We start from the raw sequence: 22,494 nt of genomic DNA on the forward strand, positions 1-22,494 counted from the left end.
GTTATTAATGGCCTTCCCAGTTGTTGAACTCTGTGCATCTCTGATTAACTCTCAGAGGGGTATGCGGGAAGGAGTAGGGGGAAAAATACTTTCTTATCAAAGATTTTACCAGAAAAAAACACCCTTCAAACAATCAAGTATCCAAAATAAGTGCGGAATACAAGAAGATGTATTTCCAGAACAAGGGAGAAACACAGCAGCAGCTCTTTTGCTAAATGTCTAGGATTAATTGCCTCGGAGAGAGGCTGTAATTTGAAGGAATAAAAAATGCACCTATAGACTGCTGTCTGAGTCCTGACCAGACAGTCAGGTTGTCACTGCTCCTCAGTGACAAATGGCTCTGACTTGGGCCTTTATAAAGAAGCTCTTGCAGCAAAAAGCTCAAAAGGCCACTGTCCTCTTGACAGTATACAGATGACTTTGCTGACAATTAGACTATTAAAAAAATTTTTGTTTCCCTGTGCTGCTCTGTTTCTACTCAATCTCCAGACAACAGAAGGCCTAGTTGGCATTCCTGTCCCTGGAGAGCACAGGGATCTTGGTCAACTCCTTTCCTTACTGGAGTGCTGTTGGTTAAAAACTGAGGTCCCAGTCTCTACTTTCAGTGACTATGCACAAATGCAAGGGCTTTGATTTCTGGAAGGAAGGCACAGCCCCAGCTGATATCATTCATAGGGAATAGCTAATAGCATAGGTCTCCTGGAACTACAGAGCCTTCATTTTTCTCCAAGGAATGGTAATACAAGAGATAATTACCATTTACAAATTCCTCTCCTCCCTTATGTTACCTTTTAATTTCATCTGCCTACATTATGCAAATCCACATTCCTATTGTGCATTTTATGTTAAAAAATAAGCATATAAATCTAAGGGTTATGTCTTCCTCCCCCAAACCCCCACTGCGTAATTCTTTCCTGCTGTATTTTCCCATTCTAAGCCCAAGCACAATCCAGACGTGTTCCATTTTCTTTCTCTTCTTCTGCATTCCTCTTAACAAATATTCATATGTATTTTACTTGCCCAGTAATTCTAATTCTAGAATCCTAAAGTATTAATTCTAAAGTTGCTAAGCAATATTACACATTTTTAAGCAATAAATCAAAGTCCTCAGTAAGAGCTAGAATTCAGGTAAAGTATGTATTTTACAAATACAGTGAGGCTCGACAGGCACCATATAGACTATTCTTAATCCTCAGGAAGGCCCCTTACTTTTCTGAGACTTTTCATTATTGTCCCTCTGCCTACTACAGGGGAAATTTTTCTTTCTTTTCTTTTTTTTTTTTGAGACAGAGTCTCACTCTGTCACCCAGGCTGGAGTGTAGTGGTGCAATCTCAGTTCACTGCAACCTCCACCTCCTGGGTTCAAGCAGTTCTCTGCCTCAGCCTCCTGAGTAGCTGGGTTTACAGGTGCCTGCCACCACGCCCAGCTAATTTTTATATTTTTAGACAGACAGGGTTTCACCATTTTGGCCAGGCTAGTGTTAAACTCCTGACCTCGTGATCCATCTGCCTCGGCCTCCAAAGTACTGGGATTACAGGCGTGAGCCACCGCCCCCGGCTGACAGGGAAATTTTTCTAAGACAGTTAACTCCAACAAAGATCCAAGAAGCTTAAAGCTACAAGAATCCGAGGTTATCTAATCTCATTTTACACATCAGATACTGAGGCCTAGGATGGGAAAGGGGCCTGTTCAAGATCAGATAATAAGTCACAGCCTCAGCCAAGACTAGAACCCAGGACTATTCCCTAGACAATAGCTGTCAGGCTGTGGGGCCAGCAGGCATTGACAAGTGGTCTCAATGCCAATCACTGCTGTTCTAAGAAGCAGTGATTGCTAATTTATAAATTTAGTTCAGAACTGGATCCAGTAAGGGTAAAAAAGGACTTGGATAGCTTTTTTTTTTTAGACAAGAAAAGTAAGATGGCTGTGCTTTCAGGAAGCTCATTCCCCTAAAACATTCACAAACAGGCTCCACGCTTAGAAAACATCAAGCCCTCAGACAATCAATACTTACAGTGCAACCCTCAGATATCCTCACCTGTACTATGCCCACTGCTTTCTAACTGGTTCTTCTGCATCAGTACACTTGTCACTTTAGGTCACCTTAACCAATGCTATCAGACTTAGCTGCCTAAAATACATATTGGATGATGGCTGGCCCGAGACAAAGTCCAAACTTCTCAGCCAGGCATTCCAGGCCATCCAGAGTTCAGGGCTTTCTGATATCTCTCTCATATCACAAACACTCCATAGCTCTAGCCACAGATCTATTCAGGGTCCTTGAATAAGCCCTGTAAATCTCCTGTCTCTATGCCTTTGCTTAAGCTACTCCCTTTATCTAGAATCTCCTCGCCTATACCCATCATCCATATCAATTCCTCTCTCACAGTTGTATGCAGTCTTCAATACCCAGGTCAAGTCCATGAAGCTTTCTCACCTCTCCCCAAATACTCTCTCCCTTTATACAATGCTCTCCTAGTATTTTAGTGGTAACTTATTACAGTCTATCTTTTTAGATACTTATGTAAAACTTGATGCTATTCCATAACTTAAAACGCTTCAATGACTCCCTCCTGCCTATGGGATAAAGTTCACCTCTTTTGCGAGGCATGCAAGACAAAGATCTAGCGCCATTCTAGGAGCTCATCTGCCACACATCTTTAACTTTACAGTCTAGCCACACCTATCAACAAAGCAACTCTCCAAATATTCCACGCTGTGTCATGTTTCTATGACCATGCATTTACAGTTGGTACTCAAATAACGTTGTTTCACTCAATGTTGTTTTGTATAATGCTGATGAGGGAAAAAAAATCAATTCCTGGCCATGGCCACTGTCTGAGTTTGCACACTTCCCCATGTCTGTGTGGGTTTTCTCTGGGCATTCTGGCTTCCTCTCACATCCCAAAGATGTGCACGTTAGATGAACTGGCATGCCTAGACTACCTGAGTCGGAGTGAGTGTGGGTGTGTTCGTGAGTGCACCCTGTGACGGAATGGCATCCCGTCCAGGGCAGGTTCTCCCAGTGCATCCTGAGCTGCCAGGATAGGCTCCAGCCACCTGTGAGCCAGAATGGGAATAAGCAGGTTGGAAAATAAATAAATGAATACAAAATGATGTAAAAATATGTAAAGCATACAATAATCACACAGATGCACAACAGTAATGATGCAATACTAAGTCTCAGGGCGCTCACCATATTTGTTCCTGTTTATGTTTTAACTACATAGTAGTTAAAACCATGGGCGTGTTCCTCACAATTTTCACTTTGCAAACATCTATTCCTTGATTTACCTCACCCCACACTGACCGCTGTCACTCACTGATGCACCAAAAATCAAATAATTATATTTTTATTAATCTTTCTTAGATGTACATACAGCTCACATTTATTTCAATGTTTAATATAAGAAGTGTTTTGGGTGTTTTAGATGCTTGGTGACGTTTTCGTAGCCAGAAATATGTCACAGGAGCTTAACTCTTGTTCATATCAATTAGCCTATGGTAAAATTGGTTTCATTATAGTAGTTTCGCTTAAGTTACAGTTTCCAAAGAGCAATTACTGTACTTGCCTTTCTCTTAAGTATACCTAAAGAAAGACCCGGCCGGGCGCAGTGGCTCACGCTTGTAATCCCCGCACTTTGGGAGGCCGAGGCGGGCGGATCACGAGGTCAGGAGATCTCGGTGAAACCCCGTCTCTATTAAAAATACAAAAAATTAGCCGGGCGTGGTGGCGGGCGCCTGTAGTCCCAGCTACTCGGAGAGGCTGAGGCAGGAGAATGGCGTGAACCCGGGAGGTGAAGCTTGCAGTGAGCTGAGATCGCGCCACTGCACTCCAGCCTGGGTGACGGAGCAAGACTCTCTCAAAAAAAAAAAAAAAAAAAAAAAAAAGAAAGACCCTATTTTAAGACTTACAGCTCTTTTCCAAGCCATTTTGTAAAGACATTCGACCACTACAAAAATTATCTGGAAAACAAGAGAGGTTTTTGTCTCTCTCCAGGTCATTTTCTTTTCTTTTTTTTTTTTTTGAGAGGGAGTCCTGCTCTGTCGCCCAGGCTGGAGTGCAGTGGCGCAATCTCGGCTCACTGCAAGCTCCGCCTCCCGGGTTCAAGCAATTCTCCTGCCTCAGCCTCTTGAGTAGCTGGGACTACAGGTGGAGAAGTTTTTGTCTCGTTCCACATTAAGAACTAATTTTGTATAATACCGCCACTCAATAAACGTAGATGGCTGGCTGATTCCTAACTGCTTTAAGCAGGTTCCAACCTATAAAGAGAGTAACTTTACAGTGTGTTTCCTCAGCGTTTCTCCTGCACTCCTAATATTAAAGAGTCTGTGGCTCATAAGACAAAGGGAACGCCATTTCATAATGAAGTAGGTAATACCCTATCCCTCTCTGACGATTTTACTTGCCAAAAGTTACCTCCTCTTCCTTGGGTACAAGTTATATATTTGTTATTAGAGAGTAGTCACTGATTCCTACAGAAGTCCTAGAAATTGCCGGCTCAGAAGAGAGCAGGAACAAGTACTATCAAGGACAGGTGGCTAGAATTCTAGTCAGGAGAACTTGAAATACATGAGTCATCAGGTCTATCACCTGGTAAGAATGGTATTCTCTAGTTTCTAACATATCTTCTTTGCCATGATTCAACTAGACTTTTTAAGTTATATCAAAGGGGCAGATGAAGAATATTAAATTGTGGGCCAGATGTGGTGGCTCATGCCCGTAATCCCAGCACTTTGGAAAGCGAAGGCAGGAGGATTGCTTGAGCTCAGGAGCTTGAGATCAGCATACACAGTAAGACTCTGTCTCTACCCCCACAAAAAAAAAAATTAGCTGGGCATGGTGGTCCATGCCCATAGTCTCAGCTACTCAGGAGGCTGAGGCAGGAGGATCCCTTGAGCCCAAGAGTTCAAGGCTGCAGTGAGCTGTGATCACACCACTGCTCTCCAGCCTGGGCAACAGAGCGGAAACCCTGTCTCAAAAAAAAAAAAGAGTTGTGAACGAAAGGCAAGCAACTTCCCCTAAGCCACACCCAATCAGATGGCAGAGCTGAGTAACAGCCTTCAGAATTTTCCTCAGCCACATCATACACCAAGAAGACCTTTTAATGACTTATTTGCCAGATTATTTAGCAAGGGGACCATAAAAGGAGAATCTCTTGTTGCATGAAACTCTTGTGTACATATGCATATGGTATTTCCAGAATATATCATTCCAAACTAAGGAACCAGAACCCATCTCTCGCTTCTGGAAATTACTGTCATATAAGTAGACATTTTTGCACACAGGCATACCTTGAAGATATTGCAGGTGTGGTTCCAGACCATCATAATTTCAAGCAAATACTGCAATAAAGCAAGCCACATGAATTTTTGGTTTCCTAGTGCATATAAAAGCTATGTTTACACTATACTATATACTACTGGGTATGTAACAGCATTATGTCTTAAAAAACAATGCACATACCTTAATTAAAAATACTTTATTGCTAAAAAAATGCTAATGATCATCTGAGCCTTCAGTGAGTTGTAATATTTTTGATGGTGGAGGCTTCTGCCTCAATGTTGATGACTGCTGACTGATCAGAGTGGTGGTTGCTGAAGGCTGGAGTGGCTGTGGCAATTTCTGAAAATAAGACAACAATGAAGTTTTGCTGCATCGATTGACTCTTCCTTTCATAGAAGATTTCTTTGCAGCATGTGATGCTGTTTGATAGTGTTTTAACCACAGCACAACTGCTTTCAAAATTGGAGCTAACTTTCTCAAACCCTTTATCAACTAAGTTTATGGAATATTCTAAATCCTTTGTTGACATTTTAACAATGTTTATAGCAGTTTCATCACAAATAGATTCCATCTTTAAAAAACTACTTCCTCAAGGTGTTTATGCTGAAAATAAAAATTTTTAAATAATTTTTAAAAGAAACCACCTTCTTTGCTCATCTATGAGAAATAACTCCTCATCCCAATTCAAGATTTTGTCTTTTGGTGGTCTTTTTTTTTTTTTTTTTTTTTGAGACAGAGTTTCGCTCGTTGCCTAGCCCAGGCTGGAGTGCAATGGCACGATCTCATATCACTGCAACCTCCGCCTCCCGATTTCAAGGGACTCTCCTGCCTCAGCCTCCCGAATAGCTGGGATTACAGGCATGCGCCACCACTCCTGGCTAATTTTGTATGTTTAGTAGAGACGGAGTTTCTCCATGTTGGTCACGCTGGTCTCGAACTCCGGACCTCAGGTGATCCCCTCCACCTCAGCCTCCCAAAGTGCTGGGATTACAGGCATGAGCCACCGCGCCCGGCTTTTTTTTTTTTTTTTTAAGATAAGGTCTTGCTCTGTCACCCAGGCAGTGGCGTGATCTCGGCTCACTGCAGCCTCAACCTCCCAGGCTCAAGTAGTTCTCCTACCTCAGCCTCAGTAGCTGGCAATATAGGCATGCACCACCATGCCCAGCTAATTTTTGTATTTTTTTTTTTGGTAGAGACAGGGTTTCACCATGTTGCCCAGGCTGGTCTTGAAATCTTGGACTCAAGCAATCCTCCCACCTCAGCCTCCTAAATTTCTGGGATTACAGGTGTGAGCCACCACACCTGGCCTCATTCAATTTTTTTTTTTTTTTTTTTTTTTTGAGACAGAGTCTCACTCAATCACCCAGGCTGGAGTGCAGTGGCACGATATTGGCTCACTGCAACCTCCGCCTCCCAGGTTCAAGCGATTCTTCTGCCTCTGCCTCCCGAGTAGCTGGGATTACAGGCGCCTGCCACCACACCCAACTAGTTTTTAGTAGAGACAGCGTTTCACCATGTTGGCCAGGCTGGTCTCAAACTCCTGACCTCAAATGATCTGCCCGCCTCAGCCTCCCAAAGTGCTGGGATTACAGGCATGAGGCACCATGCCAAGTTTTATCATGAGATTGCAATAATTCAGTCACATCTCCAGGCTCCACTTATAATTCTCATTATCTTGCTATTTCTACCACATCTGCGGTTACTTCCTTCACTACAGTCTTGAATCTCTGAAAGTCATCCATGAAAGTTGGAATCAACTTTTTCCAAACTTCTGTATCATGTTGATATTTCTACCTCCTCCCATGAATTGCCAAAACTCTTAATGGCAACTAGAATCACAAATCCTTTCCATAAGGTTTCAATTTACTTTGCCCAGATTCATAAGTGGAATCACTATCAATAGCACTATGGCCTTATTTCTTTTTCTTTTTTTTTTTTTTTGAGACGGAATCTCGCTCTGTCACGCAGGCTTGAGTGCAGTGACATGACCCTGGCTCACTGCAATCTCCGCCTCCCAGGTTCAAGCGATTCTTCTGCCTCAGCCTCCTGAGTAGCTGGGACTACAGGCGAGTGCCACCACGCCTGGCTAATTTTTGTATTTTTAGTAGAGATGGGGTTTCACCATGTTGGTCAGGCTGGTCTTGAACTCCTGACCTCAGGTGATCTATCTGCCTTGGCCTCCCAAAGTGCTGGGATTACAGGTGTGAGCCACCACACCTGGCCGGCCTTATTTCTTAAAGAATAAGACTTGAAAATTGAAATTACTTCTGAACCCATGGGCTGCAGAATGGATGTTGTGTTACTAGGCATGAGAATAACATTAATCTCCTTGTACACCTCCATCAGAGGTCTTGGTGACCAGGTGCATTGTCAGTGACCAATTACATTATATTTGTTTATTTTTATTTATTTTGAGAGAGGGTCTTGTTCTGTTGCCCCGGCTGGAGTGCAGAGGCGTGACCACAGCTCATTGTAGCCTTGACCTCCAGGGCTTGAGCAATCTTCCCACCTCAGCCTTCTGAGTAGCTGGGACCACAGGTGTGCATCAACACAACAGTTACATTTTTTAAAGAATCTTTATTTCTGAGCAGTAGGTCTCAACCACGGGCTTCAAATATTCAGTAAACCATGCTGTAAACAGATGTGCTGTCATCTAGGCTTTGTTCCATTTACAGAGCACAGGCAGAGCAGACTTGCATCATTCTTCAGGGCCTTAGGATTTTGGAACTGGTAAATGATTACTGGCTTCAACTTAAAGTCACCAGCAGCATTAGCCCCTAACAAGAGCATCAGCCTGTCCTTTGAAGCCAAGCATTCACTTCTCTCCAGCTATGAAAATCCTAGATAGCACCTTCTGCCAATGAAAGGCTGTTTCATCTACTTGGAAAATCTGTTGTTTAATGTAGACGCCTTCGTCAATGATCTCAGCTAGATCTGGATAACTTGCTGCAGCTTCTCCAGCAGCACTTGCTGTTTCTCCTTGTGCTTTTATGTTAATGGAAACAGCTTCTTTCCTTAAACTTCATGAACCAACCTCCACTAGCTTCCAGCTTTTCTTCTGCAGCTTCTTACCTCTCTCAGTTGTCAGAGAAGTGAAAAGATTTAGGGACTTGCTCTCCATTAGGGTTTGGCTAAGGGAATGTTGTGGCTAGTTTGATTTTCTATCCAGACCACTAAAACTTTCTCCATATCAGCAGTAAGATTATTTTGCTGGAGTAGACCTTTTAATTTCCTTAAGAATTTGGCCGGGCGCGGTGGCTCACGACTGTAATCCCAGCACTTTGGGAGGCCGAGGTGGGCAGATCACGAGGTCAGGAGTTCGAGACCATCCTGGCTAACACGGTGAAACCCCATCTCTACCTAAAATACAAAAAAATTAGCTGGGTGTGGTGGCGGGCGCCTGTAGTCCCAGCTACTTGGGAGGCTGAGGCAGGAGAATGGCGTGAACCCGGGAGGCGGAGCTTGCAGTGAGCCGAGATTGCGCCACTGCACTCCAGCCTGGGCAACAGAGCGAGACTCCATCTCAAAAAAAATACTAATAATAATAATTTTTGCTTTGTGTTCACAACTTGGCTGTTTATAGCACAAAAGGACTAGCTTTTGGCCTATCTCAACTTTCAACATGTCTTGCTCACTAACCATTTGTAGCTTTTGACATAAAGTGAGAGATGTGCAACACTTCCTTTTTCTTGAACATACAGAGGTCACTGTAGGGATATTAAATGGCCTAATTTCAATATTGCTGTGTATCAGGGAATAGGAAGGCCCAAGGAGAGGAAGAGAGATGGGGGAATCGCCAGTCAGTGGAGCAGTCAAAATATATACAACATTTACAATTAAGCTTGTTGTCTTATATGATTGTGGTTCACAGTGCTCCAAAACAATTACAATAGATCACTGATCACAGGTCACCATAACAGATCTAATAATAATGAAAACATCTGAAATACTGCAAGAATTACCAGTGTGACAGAGAGACACAAAATGAGCACATGCTGTTGGAAAAATGGTGCCAACTGCTCAATGTCGGGTTGCCACAAACCTTCAATTTGTGAAAACCACAATACCTGCAAAGCGCAAAAAAAGCCAAGCACAATAAAACAAAGTGTGCCTATATTTGTCACAATGTGGACTTCTGGGAAAAGAAGACCCAAATATAAGCAAATTAATTAGAATAGTTAAGAAAATAAATTAATAGACCTAAAGAGAATTCATCTTAAGGCTAAAAGACTAGAATTCTCATTGAGATGTTTTTTCCAGGCAGAAATCCAAAGTACAGCCCGTGTGTCAAAATTGTGAATGAGAGACTTCTGTGCCAGCAACAGTCTTTTGTTTGTTTAATACATACGGGGATCTCACTACATTGCCCAGGCTGGTCTTGTACTCCTGGGCTCAAGCAATCCTGCTTCAGCCTCCCAAAGTGCTGAGATTACAGGTGTGAGCCGCCACATCCGGCTCTAGCAACAGTTTTCAAGAAGCTGAACGTAATTATCCAGTGGCTAGTATATACGATGCAGATATTTGTGACTGATCTAATTTGAAGCTTCTCTAGTCTGACTGTCATTAGCAAAGCCTTTGCTACAGTATCCCTTTGTCTCAGAAAGCAAAGAAGCTATAAAAAGAGGCAGGAAGGGCAGGAATATGGGCTAGGGAGGATTCTGGAATTACAACTACATTTAGATTAACAGATAAAATGAGTAAGGGGGCAAGCATAGCTGGAATAATTGTTATAAAGCACACACACCACCTCTTTCGTAGGCCTTAGCAACTACGGGCCATAGCACTTAACCTGGGCTTTATAAAAGCCCCCTCCCTCTTTCCAAAGGGATGGCAAACATGAAAATGGAGGTCTGCCTTACGCTTATTTGCCATCTCCATTCTAGTAGGTGGTCTGGGCTTGAAAGCAGACAGACAGCAATGTCATGGGCAGCCACACCTTCACCCTGCTTATGAACATCTTTATGCAAAGACAGCTGCTGAGGGCTTCAGGAGAGACCTGCTGACAGCAGGTTTCTGGATGTCCTGTTTGTGCAGTTTGATAAACACAAGGACCCTGCAGTCTCAATCCTTGCTGTAGACAGAGATGAATGGCAGGAGAGGAAGCCTGCCCGGGAAGATGGTCATTCATCCAGATCACAAAAGAACAGAAAATTTAACCTGATGCTGACCAACCTCCAAAGCCACCCTCCCAAGAGATAAATCTCAATGGTCTTGCTCCACAGCAAGCTCTTGGAAAGGCTCAAAAATGGTTGTACATCATTTTCAAAGGTTTTTAAATCAGCAGGACAATAAAAGTCAGATACTAAATATGCTTGCTCCTGTCCTCTAACCTTAGACATATCTGATTTGGTCAAATAGAAGAGAAGCACAAAAGATGGGCTCTGAGTAATGGCTCCCTTGGTTTTCTGAGAACACTACACACCTGTAAGTGACAAGCCCCAAAATGGCTAAATGATCTATGACTTAGCAAACAGAGGCCATCAAAGCAGGTAGCAAAGGCAAGAGCATGAAGTGCTGAGAAGGTGAGGACACCAAACAAAGGAACAACTGTCTGAATGGTAACCTAATTGTTAGGAGGATTACTCGCCATATCTACCTTATGTGTCTCTCTGTACCTGAAAAAACTATAAATCGTGACTGCACATGCCTCTGACTTTCCTTCTAGTTACCAAAGCTAAGGCAAAAGATTGGGGCAGAAACATTAAAATGTGCTGATACATTCCTTCTTTGTTATTCTCCCTCCTCACAGAGCACATAGACACTCAGAGGACAGGAGCAACCACAAGCAGCATTCAGTTTACTGTAGAGGGAGGTGGGCAGGGAAGGAGACAGAGAAAGAATAAACAGTCAGTTTCAACCAGCCAGCAACATCCTTTACTAGAAGACCTGGACTACTAATGTTGAGGTGACTAATCCACAGCTATTAAAAACAAGATTCTGGTCTACATCAGCCCAAAAACAAAGGCAAACACCCCAGGAGGGACTTTCCAAGGAGTATCAGAGAAATTAGTCCATTGTTACTAACCAGGGAGCAATATAAGACCCCCTAAGACAAAACAGTAAGTCAGTGCATGAAAGGTGAAGAAGGAAATGTAAATTCAGGTCATGCTAAAGCCAGGGGAGGGGGTGGGAGAAGGCGCACAGGTGGGCCCGGGGGGAGCATAAGGAGGAGGCAGTCTGACACAGGAAAATCGAGGGGGAAGGAAGGGGAGAGAGAGAGGAGGTGGTAGCAGAAGAAAGGGAAGGTAAGACAAGAACAGAACATTTTAAACTAACCCAGAACTCCCTTGTGAAGGACAAGTCACGAGGCAAGATACAGCTTGAAGGCATGAGCCCCACATTTCACCACTGCAAAGAGATAACACAGCCTCCCAGGCGTGCATAGAAAGAGGGCTAGGCAATCCACAACCCTGACTCCCAGGGCTCCACAGCATTAGTGAGAGAAAGTCACCCAGGCTTTTCAGCAGCACTAAGTGCCAGCAGCCTTGGCATGTATGTTTCAACTGCTTCCCTGAATAGACCCTGGTGCTGGAAAAACCGTATCTACAGGAGAACGTATTTCACTATAAGTATCTGTCTGGCTAAGGGAACAGACACTCCATTTCCTTCACTGCTGATATATGCATCCACCTCACCCTAGAGTGGACAGAAGGGAGAAGGGACAAGCTGACAGTCAGAAGATAGCTCTGCTCTTCTCCTGCAGCTGACAAGAGAGAACCATGACCTCTGCTCCATTTGCCACATCACTGCTACTTCAGGCCATCCCTGCATTTCTTTCACATTTACATCTTTCTCACACAAATAAACCTCCCGCTTAGTTTTCCTTTTGCTTCTAAGAGCACAAATGCTAGTGTGTTTAATGACAGCATCAGGAAGGCAAATTGGTACAAAGGTTGTTCTCACTTTCCTAGTCCTTTCTGGCAAAGAGATTTCTTAAACACACTAAAAAGCTCTGTTGCAAGATGACTTGCGGTGAACTAGCCATTCAGTTAAGGAAGAAAGCTGAGGGGGAGATGAGAACTCTTAAGGCCCCAGACCTGACCCTGCTATGTCAAGATGGAAGGTGGGGAGGAAATGACTGACAGGCCGTCCTCTTTCACAAATGCCAGTGAAACAGGAGGAAGAAATAATGCTTAACCGCCCTTCTCTCTCTCTTGCTTTTATGTTTTGACAACACCAAAATATAAGGAATCAAAACGAGCCAAATGTTCAATTTGATACAGGCCATAAAAGCTCAGTTTCAGGATAGAAAGAAACACAATGAATGGCTAGAAAGGTCAGAAGCAGCAGGCGAGAGAATGCAAAACCCAGCAATAAGATTGGCTAGCTTAGGCTGGGCGCGGTGGCTCACACCCATAATCCCAGCACTTTGGGAGGCCAAGGCAGGTGGATCACGAGGTCAGGAGATGGAGACCATCCTGGCTAACACAGTGAAACCCCATCTCTACTAAAAATACAAAAAAAAAAAAAATTAGCTGGGCGTGGTGGCGGGCGCCTGTAGTCTCACCTACTCGGGAGGCTGAGGCAAGAGAATGGCATGAACCTGGGAGGCAGAGCTTGCAGTGAGCCGAGATTGTGCCACTGCACTGCAGCCTGGGCAACAGAGCAAGACTCCGTCTCAAAAAAAAAAAAAAAAAAAAAAAAAGGTTGGCTAGCTTAAATTCTAGAGCCTGGGGCTGACCCTGCTCCTTTAGTGCATCCTCCCACAGCTCTCCCCGCTGACCACTCAAAAAAGCCCAAAGAAGCAAGAAATCATTTCTCAACCCACCACATTAATTTGACAGACAATTTTTTAAGGTTCCTGAATGGGGGGTAGGAGTAGGGAAACTGAAAAAGTTTAGGCAATAGAGTAGGATCTTAAAGAGTCAGTTTGATCTGGGCACTAAGACAGAAAATCCGCCTCTCAGGGAAATCCAAGTATTTCAGAATGAAGACAACATCTCCACAGCTACTCTGCTTAGGAGAAAAAACACCAACCCTCCAGCCTCCCTGATGTGGTAAAGACAGTCCATGAGAAGCTTTCCACGGTCACTGTACATGCAAAAGGGAAATAAAAATGTTGCCCGAGGAGCAGCAGCCACCATCCTCTCGCAATCTGGCCTGGGGCCCAATGGACGGTCTCTGTCCTCGCGCGCCAGTGAATCAGCAAAGCAACTGCCAGAGGTGGGAGCGCTCTGGGCATCTTAACCCTCTGTCCCTCACCCCATCCTGTTACTCATAAATAATAACTGAGGAGTTGGGAGCAAGAACATCCACCTTGGTAGCTCCAACAGTGGCCAACTTGGAAGCACTCCAAGCTTGAGAGGAGAGGGAAGAAAGCAAGCTGAGTATGTACTTACTCAAAGTCCTCAAATTCCAAGTCGGTTCCCTCTACTGATGGACCCTGGTTGTCTGAGGAAGAGGAGGAGGTGGAACGGAGACGGTTCTGTTGGTAGCGCATGGAGCGCTGGCGAATACTGTCTCTCCGTGAGAGATACTGGATCATCCTCTGGGCGTAGTATGCAGCAGGAGATAATCTGAGAGAGACAGAGATGGACAAACACAAACTAGCACTAATGTGGGGAATACTATGAAAGGCAGTTAATCCAGCTCTCCCATGGCGTCTCCCTGCTGAGGTGAACTCTGGAGACTTGAAAATTAAAGGGCATTTAACTCAACTCACCAAGAGGTTTGCACTGCAGAATATACTTATCAGACTATATCACCAGTGTTTCTGTTCTGAGATAAGGCAAACAGGCGGCTTAACCAGACATCTTCTGAGGAAAAGCTGCCCCTTCCCAAGAGAAACACTGGACCTTTCCTTCTAGCTTCTGAAGGTACACTTTTAGCTCCTCAGGGTGCTCTTTACACAGAGCTGTGCTCATTCATAGCTTTTCCTTGATCACCATCCATACACAAAATGGAAGACATGAAAGGGACCTGAGCTATCATCTACCATCTTGTTTTATAGATGAGAAAAGACGCCAGGAGATGGTAAGCCTCAGATGATTAAAGAAGGTATCCACAGGTATCTTCACCAGGACTTCTGTCTTCTCCAACAAGTATACACAGCTCCAGATTTGTCCTACCTCCTTAGAATGATCTCTTGGAACCTCTTTTTCTCTCCCTTAAGAGTTAATCATAGATATTTGTAACATGGGGAAAAAAAATTCAGAACTGAGACTGACAGTAAAATATACTTGGGAGAACAGCAAATCTAACAGAAAAAATTAAAAGAGATTTTTTTTCTATTTCTTACAATCAGAGCAGCAAAGGCTGCGTGGGCACTGGGCAATATGGAAGGTGAGAGTTGTTCATCTTTCTTCTCCCTTATGATGGCTATTCCTGTAAATAATTAGTCCAGTCCTACATTCTTCAAACTATGGCTTTAATATCTTGCTACTCCATGAAAACTTCTAGTGTCACATACAATTCTCCACATTGCCTTCTCAAGTTTTCCTCCATCTCTCACAACACTGTTATATAATTTGACGCTATGGACTGAAAACGTGAGAGGAACAATAACAGAAAAATGTTTTCTATGATAATATTAAATGGATTACTAAAAAATTTCAAGACTAAAAACCTGCCCCAGGCACACTTTGACTCAATAATTCCACTAGAAACTTTATCCTACAGAAATACACAAGGTTACAAAGATATATATAAGAAAGTTCATTTGCAACATTGTCAGCATTAGTGAAAAACTGGGAAGCAACCCAAATGCCCAGCAACAAATTAAATAAATTATTAATATATCCATACAAAGAAACACCATGTAGCAATTAAAGAGAATAAACTATTCCTATATACTCACAAGCAAAGTCCTCTAAAATAAAATCTTAAGTGGGAGAAAAATTGAAGAATGGTCTGTATACACTAATACATATACAAAAATATGTTGCTGTTACTAGGGGAAAAAACTATAAGGGGACACAGCAATCCTAATGAGGATTCCTGGGACTTCTGTATTTTATATACTTCCGTAATGTTTGAATGTAAAAGGAAAAGGGCATAGATCTTTGGTTTTTTAATCGAAATCAGAAAAAATTGATTAAGAACGGAAATGGGAATAGTTATATCCAAATGGTACAGGAAACATTGGAGACTATCTTGCAAAGAGGTCCTCAGTGAGTCTACCAACCCAGGCCACAGTCAACTGCAGTCAACTGCTAGAGAACACAGGCTGCCTCTGAAATGCCTGTCATCAAAGGTGGTATCCTTCTGGCCAACCAGCAAATGGAATTCCCAAGCAGACCAGCTAACAATCTTTTAAACTCAAAAGTCTGTTTTACAGAATAATATGCTGCAGTGAACACCAATGAGTCAATATTATAATATCTTTGTATAAGTAGGCATGGGAGGCACAGATGCCTTGGCCAAGAGAATCAGAGTACAAGAGCTAGTTCCTAAAAGCCTCAACTGGAGGAACTTTCGTTATCTGTTTGGGCCCCTGTTCCCATGCATTTTACAAGGATGAACCACAGAATCCTAAATTTTCAACCAACAGAAGTCGACGTTTGTGCACTGTTCTTATATCTGCCCAATATACAGAACTCTTCTAGCAGAAATCAAGCGTCATTGGTTAAATTCTCAAGTCAATCAGACTAGAAAAGAATATAAAAGGAGAAAAATCTCAAGAGGAGAAAGAAGACCCTTTTATTTGGAACCGATTCTGAAAAGTGATAAGTACACTTACTTTATAGCCTACCCTGAGTAATGGAAAAAACATACTATTACTGGTGATAGAGGTAGACATAACGTTGATGCTAATGACAATACAAAGACTGCCTTTTTATGTAGGGACATAGGAATTCCCCAAGCTATGAAACTGTAGATTAATGGTTTTAAAAGTATTCCCGCCACAATTATTAAATACAAGTATATCCTAGCTTTGTCCTTTTAGATATGCAGAGGGAAGCTAAGGATCTGAATGCTGAGGTGTCTCACTAAGGCTCTGACCTATACATAGTGTATAGGGTGAAGCCTAAGAGGAAAAAGCAACTAAACAACCAGTAATGAGGTAGTAACCATCACCCTCCTAACAAAGAGCTGGAAAATCATCAAACGACCCTAGTCTTCCAAGCGAACATTTTAAATGTTTAAATCAATCTTTAAGTTTTCTTCAGGAAAAATACTTCCTTTTCCAAAAAAACCTATTTTGTATTCAAAGGAAAAATGTAAAAATACCAACACCACAAAGTATGACACTTTCCGTGATAAAGATCACAGTAGGATAAATAACAGATTTATTATATAAAAGGAGGACAAATCATGGTCTTTAAGTATCCTTGTAGAACACTGCCAGGTTAAAAGTTCTGGGGATGAGATGCCCATTGCTGTCTTTATTGCAAGAACTTCTCTGTCTCAGTGCTTCAAAGTAATTGATTCATTTGAAAAATTCCTTTCGCTTATATTTAGGGTGTGTAATCCTCAAACATCATTAGAGACTCACATAAACTTCCTTGCTTCACTCATCATCTATGGTGCCTGCCTGTTTTAAAGTCATCAATCCTTATGTTCCCTGATCCTTAGGTTTGTCATTTCTAGGGTATGGAAAAGGAACTAAGAGGATAATGAAGAATCTTTGCACCAGTATCTCAGAAAGAATGCTCAGTGTCATGACATAACTGTGGCAACAACAAAAGCACTTAATATTCCTGGAATCAACTTGGTCTAAAGGTTTTTCCAGGCAGACCTGAAAGTCCTAATCTAGAGCAAAGTTCATTTTGCTTTACCTAACCTGCAATGCTAACCTGCCAACCCCACAACTGTAAATTACCCTTTTCTTTTGGCAAAGCCTCATAATGTGCTCTAGTATTGCTTAAATAATGTGCCTTTTTAGATCACGAACAGAATCCGTAAATTTGGCTGTGACAACCCCAAGGGGCTGCTCTCTGCAGATGAATGTTATCCATTAATATCCCACCCTTGGTCCTTAGTTATCACCATCAGTGAAGGGCAGGCCTTGAACTCACTGAAATAACTTCTGTTTTGTTTTTTATCTCTTCAGAACTTTTCAAATGTCTTATTATTATTTTTTTTTTTTTGAGACAGAGTCTTGCTCTGTCACCCAGGCTGGAGTGCAGTGGTGCAATCTCTGCTCACTGCAACCTCTGTCTCCCTAGTTCAAGTGATTCTCCTGCCTCAGCCTCCCGAGTAGCTGGGATTACAGGCATCTGCCAACATGCCCAGCTAATTTTTTGTATTTTTAGTAGAAACGGGGTTTTGCCATGTTGGCCAGGCTGGTCTTGAACTCCTGACCTCAAGTGATTTGCCCACCTCGGCCTCCCAAAGTGATGGGATTACAGGCGTGAGCCACCATGCCCAGCCTCAAATGTCTTCTAATAAGTGTAAGGCAAGCACTTTAATAAAATGCCAACTTGTTTTATCCATTTACTCCTTCTTCAGTCGTCTCTTCCTTTAGACAGTCTCCAAAAATGTCAATACCTGAAGGAGCTTGACTTCTGCCTTTTGATATTCTAAATTCCCTCTCAAATGACAGCAAATTGAGTTTTTTGTTTAATCTATACATAATTTCCCTATAAATTAGAAAAATTTTGTTCCCCTGTTGGCTGTCCATCTGAACGACAACAGCCTCTCTGGCCAAGAGAAAAAGAATATCCTGTGACTACCTGTGGCCTCTCCAGGTTCCTCGTCTAGTACCACACTTGCAGAAATGAGTCCCAAAGGACAAGAGCTTGGTCTTAACCCTCTGTCACCAGAGGTGCTGTTCACTTACCTGCAATACTTCCCCATCACCTGAACCACCTGTCTCAAAACCGTAACTGAAGAATAAAAGAGCACCAGGACCAGAGAGGCACAGAATGGAGCTTCCAACAGCGTGGCAACCCCAAGGGCCGCCCCTCCCCCCCACCTAGTGCCATTTCTCACTTTGGCCTTACCTCGCTGGGTCTGGGTAAATTGGGTGCTCTCTGGATCCTGCTCCATCATAACGGGATAATGAAATGAGGGAAGATTCCAGCAGCCTCCTAGCAGAGATTAAAAAAATGGCAATAATCCCTGTCAATTACCAACTCAGAGGTCATTCATAAGGAAAAATGGGGGAGAGATATATAACTTCCCCCTTTTGCAGCCAGCTAACGCCTGTTATCTGGGATCACACCCTTCTACAAGCTAAGTAGGTAGAGACACAAATAAATGAAGAGCTGCAGAACTCCCACACTGGACATGACCACTGCATTCTGCTGAATACTGCTCTTCAATGAGAAATGAACAAGTGCTTCAGAGACATGATCTTCTTTCTATTTGCAGTACCTCCAGTAGACAAATAGAAGGTTCGGATCAACACAGAAGGGAAAAATTAGGCACACACAGAGATTATCACATGGTGCTAACATTTATGTTGGTGTTTGGTTCCTCCATGCCATCATCAGCCACATCTACTTGCTGTCTATCCATTCTGCTCTGCCTTCGCTCTTTTTTTTTTTTTTTTTTGTGAGAATGAGTACTCCTCAAATATATAACTATAATATATCCATTAAAAATATAAATCTATTTATGAGTACTCCACAGACTTTCAACTGACAACTTTTACTTATATAATCTAGCCCAATAACAAATTCAACTGATCATATGTGATACATACATTTTATTGAACACTTTTTTTGATGCCAGGTAATAGGTAATATACTGAGCACTTCATATGTATTTGTTTAAACCTCACCACAACCTAGAAAGGTAGGTATGACTACATACATGAGAACACTGGGCCCAGAAGTTAAAGTATATCACTCTGTGGCACATGACTATTAAGAGATAGTAACGGGACTCCAAGGAAGGCCTGTCTTAACTCCAAAATGCCTCAAACCTCTATTTTGTACTGCAGGACCTTCCACGGTCCAGGCAGGAAGCAAGAGCGTATGTATTCACTATGATCAATGGAGACTGACAAACAGGAAGGTCTGTGGCCCATCGTTTAGCTCCAGCCAATTGTTACCAAGCTAGAATACAGGCTCAGTATTGCTGGCTTTTCCTAGTTTTTAAGGAAAGCCAGAAATCTGGACTTTTGCATAAAATCTCCTGATTGTTAAATTTTAGCTACAACTTTTTTTTTTTTTTTTTTTTTTTTTTTAACAACAAGGGCCTGTTAGAACACATATGATAAACATGGCCCAGGGGCTCCCTGGTTTGCCATGTGTGACATGGTGCTTCCCAACTCATATGTGCCTTGGCAGCCAGTCAAGCTCCTGCCCCAGAACACGTTTCAAAGGAAATGGTCTCAGAGAGGAATGCATACTCTTCCTCTCCAGCAGCATCTTGCCTGCCTTTCCTAGGAACAGGTCCCCGGCTCCCTGCCAGACTCTTCTTTAAAGCAGACCTGCAGGATAAGGACAGCAGCTACCAATCTTTTCCAATTGATTTAATTCAATTCACTGTTACTAAAACCAGCTGGCTTTAGGTATGGTCATGTGCGGTCACTTTATTCCTGCAACTGGCCCACTGCAGTACTTCCCCTAACAGCCTGGGGAAAAGACACAGCAAAGGCCCTAACAACCTGGCTTGCAACCTTCCCTGCCCAGGACAATCAACTGTCAAGTAATGTCTTCTCTCTAGACAAGGCCTATATCCCCACGCTTAGACACTTGTAACAATCCTACCATTGAATAGACAGAACACAGTGTAACCAATGAGGAAGAGAGGAAAGCAATAAAATACATCTTCAGTAACATCACTATGGTTCAAATGTGGCAGAAATGCTGTTTCATCAATTCTAAGACACACTTTTCACCTTTTAATGTGTCTGAGGTTGGGGTGTATTTTACAATTGTGTGACACAGTTTAATTGGCAGGCATTTTTTTTTTTTTTTTGATAGAGACAGAGTCTGGCTATGTTGCCCATGCTGGTCTCAAACTCCTAGCCTCAAGTGATCCTCCTGCCTCGGCCTCCCAAAGTCCTGGGATTACAGCCATAAGTCACTGTGCCTGCCCATTGGCAGGATTTTTTCATGATTTCATAGGAACACATAAAATAACGGCATGTCTTTGAGTCTTTAAAATACAAAATGTGTGGGATAGGTAGGGGTAGTGAGAGATACAGAATCTGGAAAAAAAGGAAAAGCAAAATTTTGACAAGAGTATTCAGGTTATTTATGCCATCTTATATAGTACTTATTTATCATTAACAAACCAGTTCTTCAGGAACTGGGTGTGAGTTGAAGAATGGAAGCAAGGTCTGGGAGCAGCTGACTATCCTAGAATACCTAGAAGCTTGTTCCACCCTAAAGTGCTCTGGAGTTAGTCCTGAATGTCACCAAGTCCTGTCGTGTTATCCTCCAAGTGGTCGTTTAGTAAGCTGAGGCCCTTTGGCAAGCAGCATCCTCCACAGTGACCAAAAAACATCCTCCTTGGCTGGGCGCAGTGGCTCACGCCTGTAATCCCAACACTTTGGGAGGCCAGGTGGGTGAACTGCCTGAGCTCAGGAGTTCAAGACCAGCCTGGGCAACATGGTGACACTCCATCTCTACTAAAATACAAAAAAGTAGCCAGGCGTGGTGGTGCGTGCCTGTAATCCCAGCTATTTGGGAGGCTGAGGCACAAGAATCACTAGAACCTGGGAGGCAGAGGTGGCAGTGAGCTGAGATCGCACTACTGCACTCCAGCCTGGGTGATAGAGTGAGACTCCATCTCAAAACAAACAAACAAACAAACAAAAATACATCCTTCTTAAGTACTTCTGCCTAGAAACTGATTATGGTAACAAAGGCAAATATTACCCCCACTCTGCTAAAGCAATGACAGTACTGAGTGAGATGAGATGATTTATTAGGAATGCTATAAAGGAGATTCCTGATCTGAAGGGCTTGCATTAGGTAACTTCAGTTTTGATGACTCCATTTTTATTTTTTATTTTTTGAGATGCAGTCTCGCTCTGTCACCCAGGCTGGAGTGCAGTGGAGCAATCTTGGCTCACTGCAACCTCTGCCTCCCGGGTTCAAGCGATTCTCCTGCCTCAGCCTCCTGAGTAGCTGGGATTACAGGCATGCGCCACCACACCCGGCTAATTTTTGTACTTTTAGTAGAGATGGGTTTTCACCATGTTGGTCAGGCTGGTCTCAAACTCCTGACCTTCTGATCCGCCCACTCTGGCCTCACAAAGTGCTGGGGTTACAGGTGTGAGCCACCGTGCCGGCCTTAATGACTCCATTTTACAATCCTAAAATTCTATTTCCCACCTTAACTTCCTGCCTTAATTAGGAAGACTTCTTTAAGTTGGAATAGAACCAAAATGTGAAGCTTTGTCTCTGGAGAGCCTCTGATGAGGTTCTTTTGGAACATGCATCCCCTGTGCCTACTTACTATAGAATGTGTTGGCAACATTCGCTGCCCAGACAATACAGTGGAACTGGCAAGCCACATATATATGTCACTTTACTGCTAATACACAAAAGCAGGAAAGCCAATCACCATGAATACACATATACACTGATGAAGCATCAGTTCTTCATAGTTACAATACAAGTACTACCTGGAGTAAAAATAGGCTTCTCCAATTGGTGTGGAATAAAGAACTAGAGGTACTAGATGAGTAAACATCCTAGGAATGTTTACCACCATTGCTAGGAACCTCAAAGAAAGATCTTTCTTTTTTTTTTTTTTTGAGGCGGTGTCTCACTCTGTTGCCCAGGCTGGAGTGCAGTGGCACGATCTCGGCTCACTGCAAGCTCTGCCTCCTGGGTTCGAGCCATTCTCCTGCCTCAGCCTCCCGAGTAGCTGAGAGTACAGGCGCCTGCCACCATGCCTGGCTAATTTTTTGTATTTTTAGTAGAGACGGGGTTTCACCGTGTTAGCCAGGATGGTCTCGATCTCCTGACCTCGTGATCCGCCCACCTCGGCCTCCCAAAGTGCTGGGATTACAGGCGTGAGCCACTGCGCCCGGCCGAAAGATCTTTCTTTCCCAGTGTGAGCCTGTTACAGAGAGCCGTCAATGGGAAATGGTAGGAGAAAATTGAATGCGATGGCAGTTCTGCACGTTCTGCTGTGACCAACACAAACTTGATTTGACTTAATCTATCACAAGAAATCAAGGAGGGCTTAGGAAGGGCTCAGACAAGCTTGTTCAGGTTTGAAGCTGACATCACTGAAGCTGAAGAAAAAAAAAATACAAAAACACAACACAACAAAACAAAATACTTCCTTGTTTTCTCTACTTGCCTGGTTCATTTTATACACCACTGGTGTCCAAATGAGGTATACCAGGGGTTGG

At 43.0% G+C, this 22,494-nt stretch overlaps 1 protein-coding gene across 7 annotated transcripts in view; it reads right to left on the bottom strand.

The window, feature by feature from the left end:
• AMBRA1 (autophagy and beclin 1 regulator 1) overlaps positions 1 to 22,494 on the bottom strand; it is a 201,094-nt gene that overhangs the window by 102,333 nt on the left and 76,267 nt on the right. For 4 of the 7 annotated variants that reach the window (XM_030829130.1, XM_030829126.1, XM_030829128.1 and 1 more), the window contains 2 exons: positions 18,173 to 18,259; positions 13,628 to 13,804 (listed from right to left, as the gene is read on the bottom strand). The exons of 1 other annotated variant lie outside the window; for it this stretch is intronic. In XM_030829130.1, the coding sequence (XP_030684990.1) occupies positions 13,628 to 13,804; positions 18,173 to 18,259 (264 nt within the window). The remainder of the gene's footprint in view (positions 1 to 13,627; positions 13,805 to 18,172; positions 18,260 to 22,494) is intronic. 2 more of the 7 variants (XM_030829131.1, XM_030829129.1) reach the window with 1 other exon arrangement.

Source organism: Nomascus leucogenys, chromosome 15 (genome assembly GCF_006542625.1).
Source record: "Nomascus leucogenys isolate Asia chromosome 15, Asia_NLE_v1, whole genome shotgun sequence".
Taxonomy (NCBI): Eukaryota; Metazoa; Chordata; class Mammalia; order Primates; family Hylobatidae; genus Nomascus; species Nomascus leucogenys.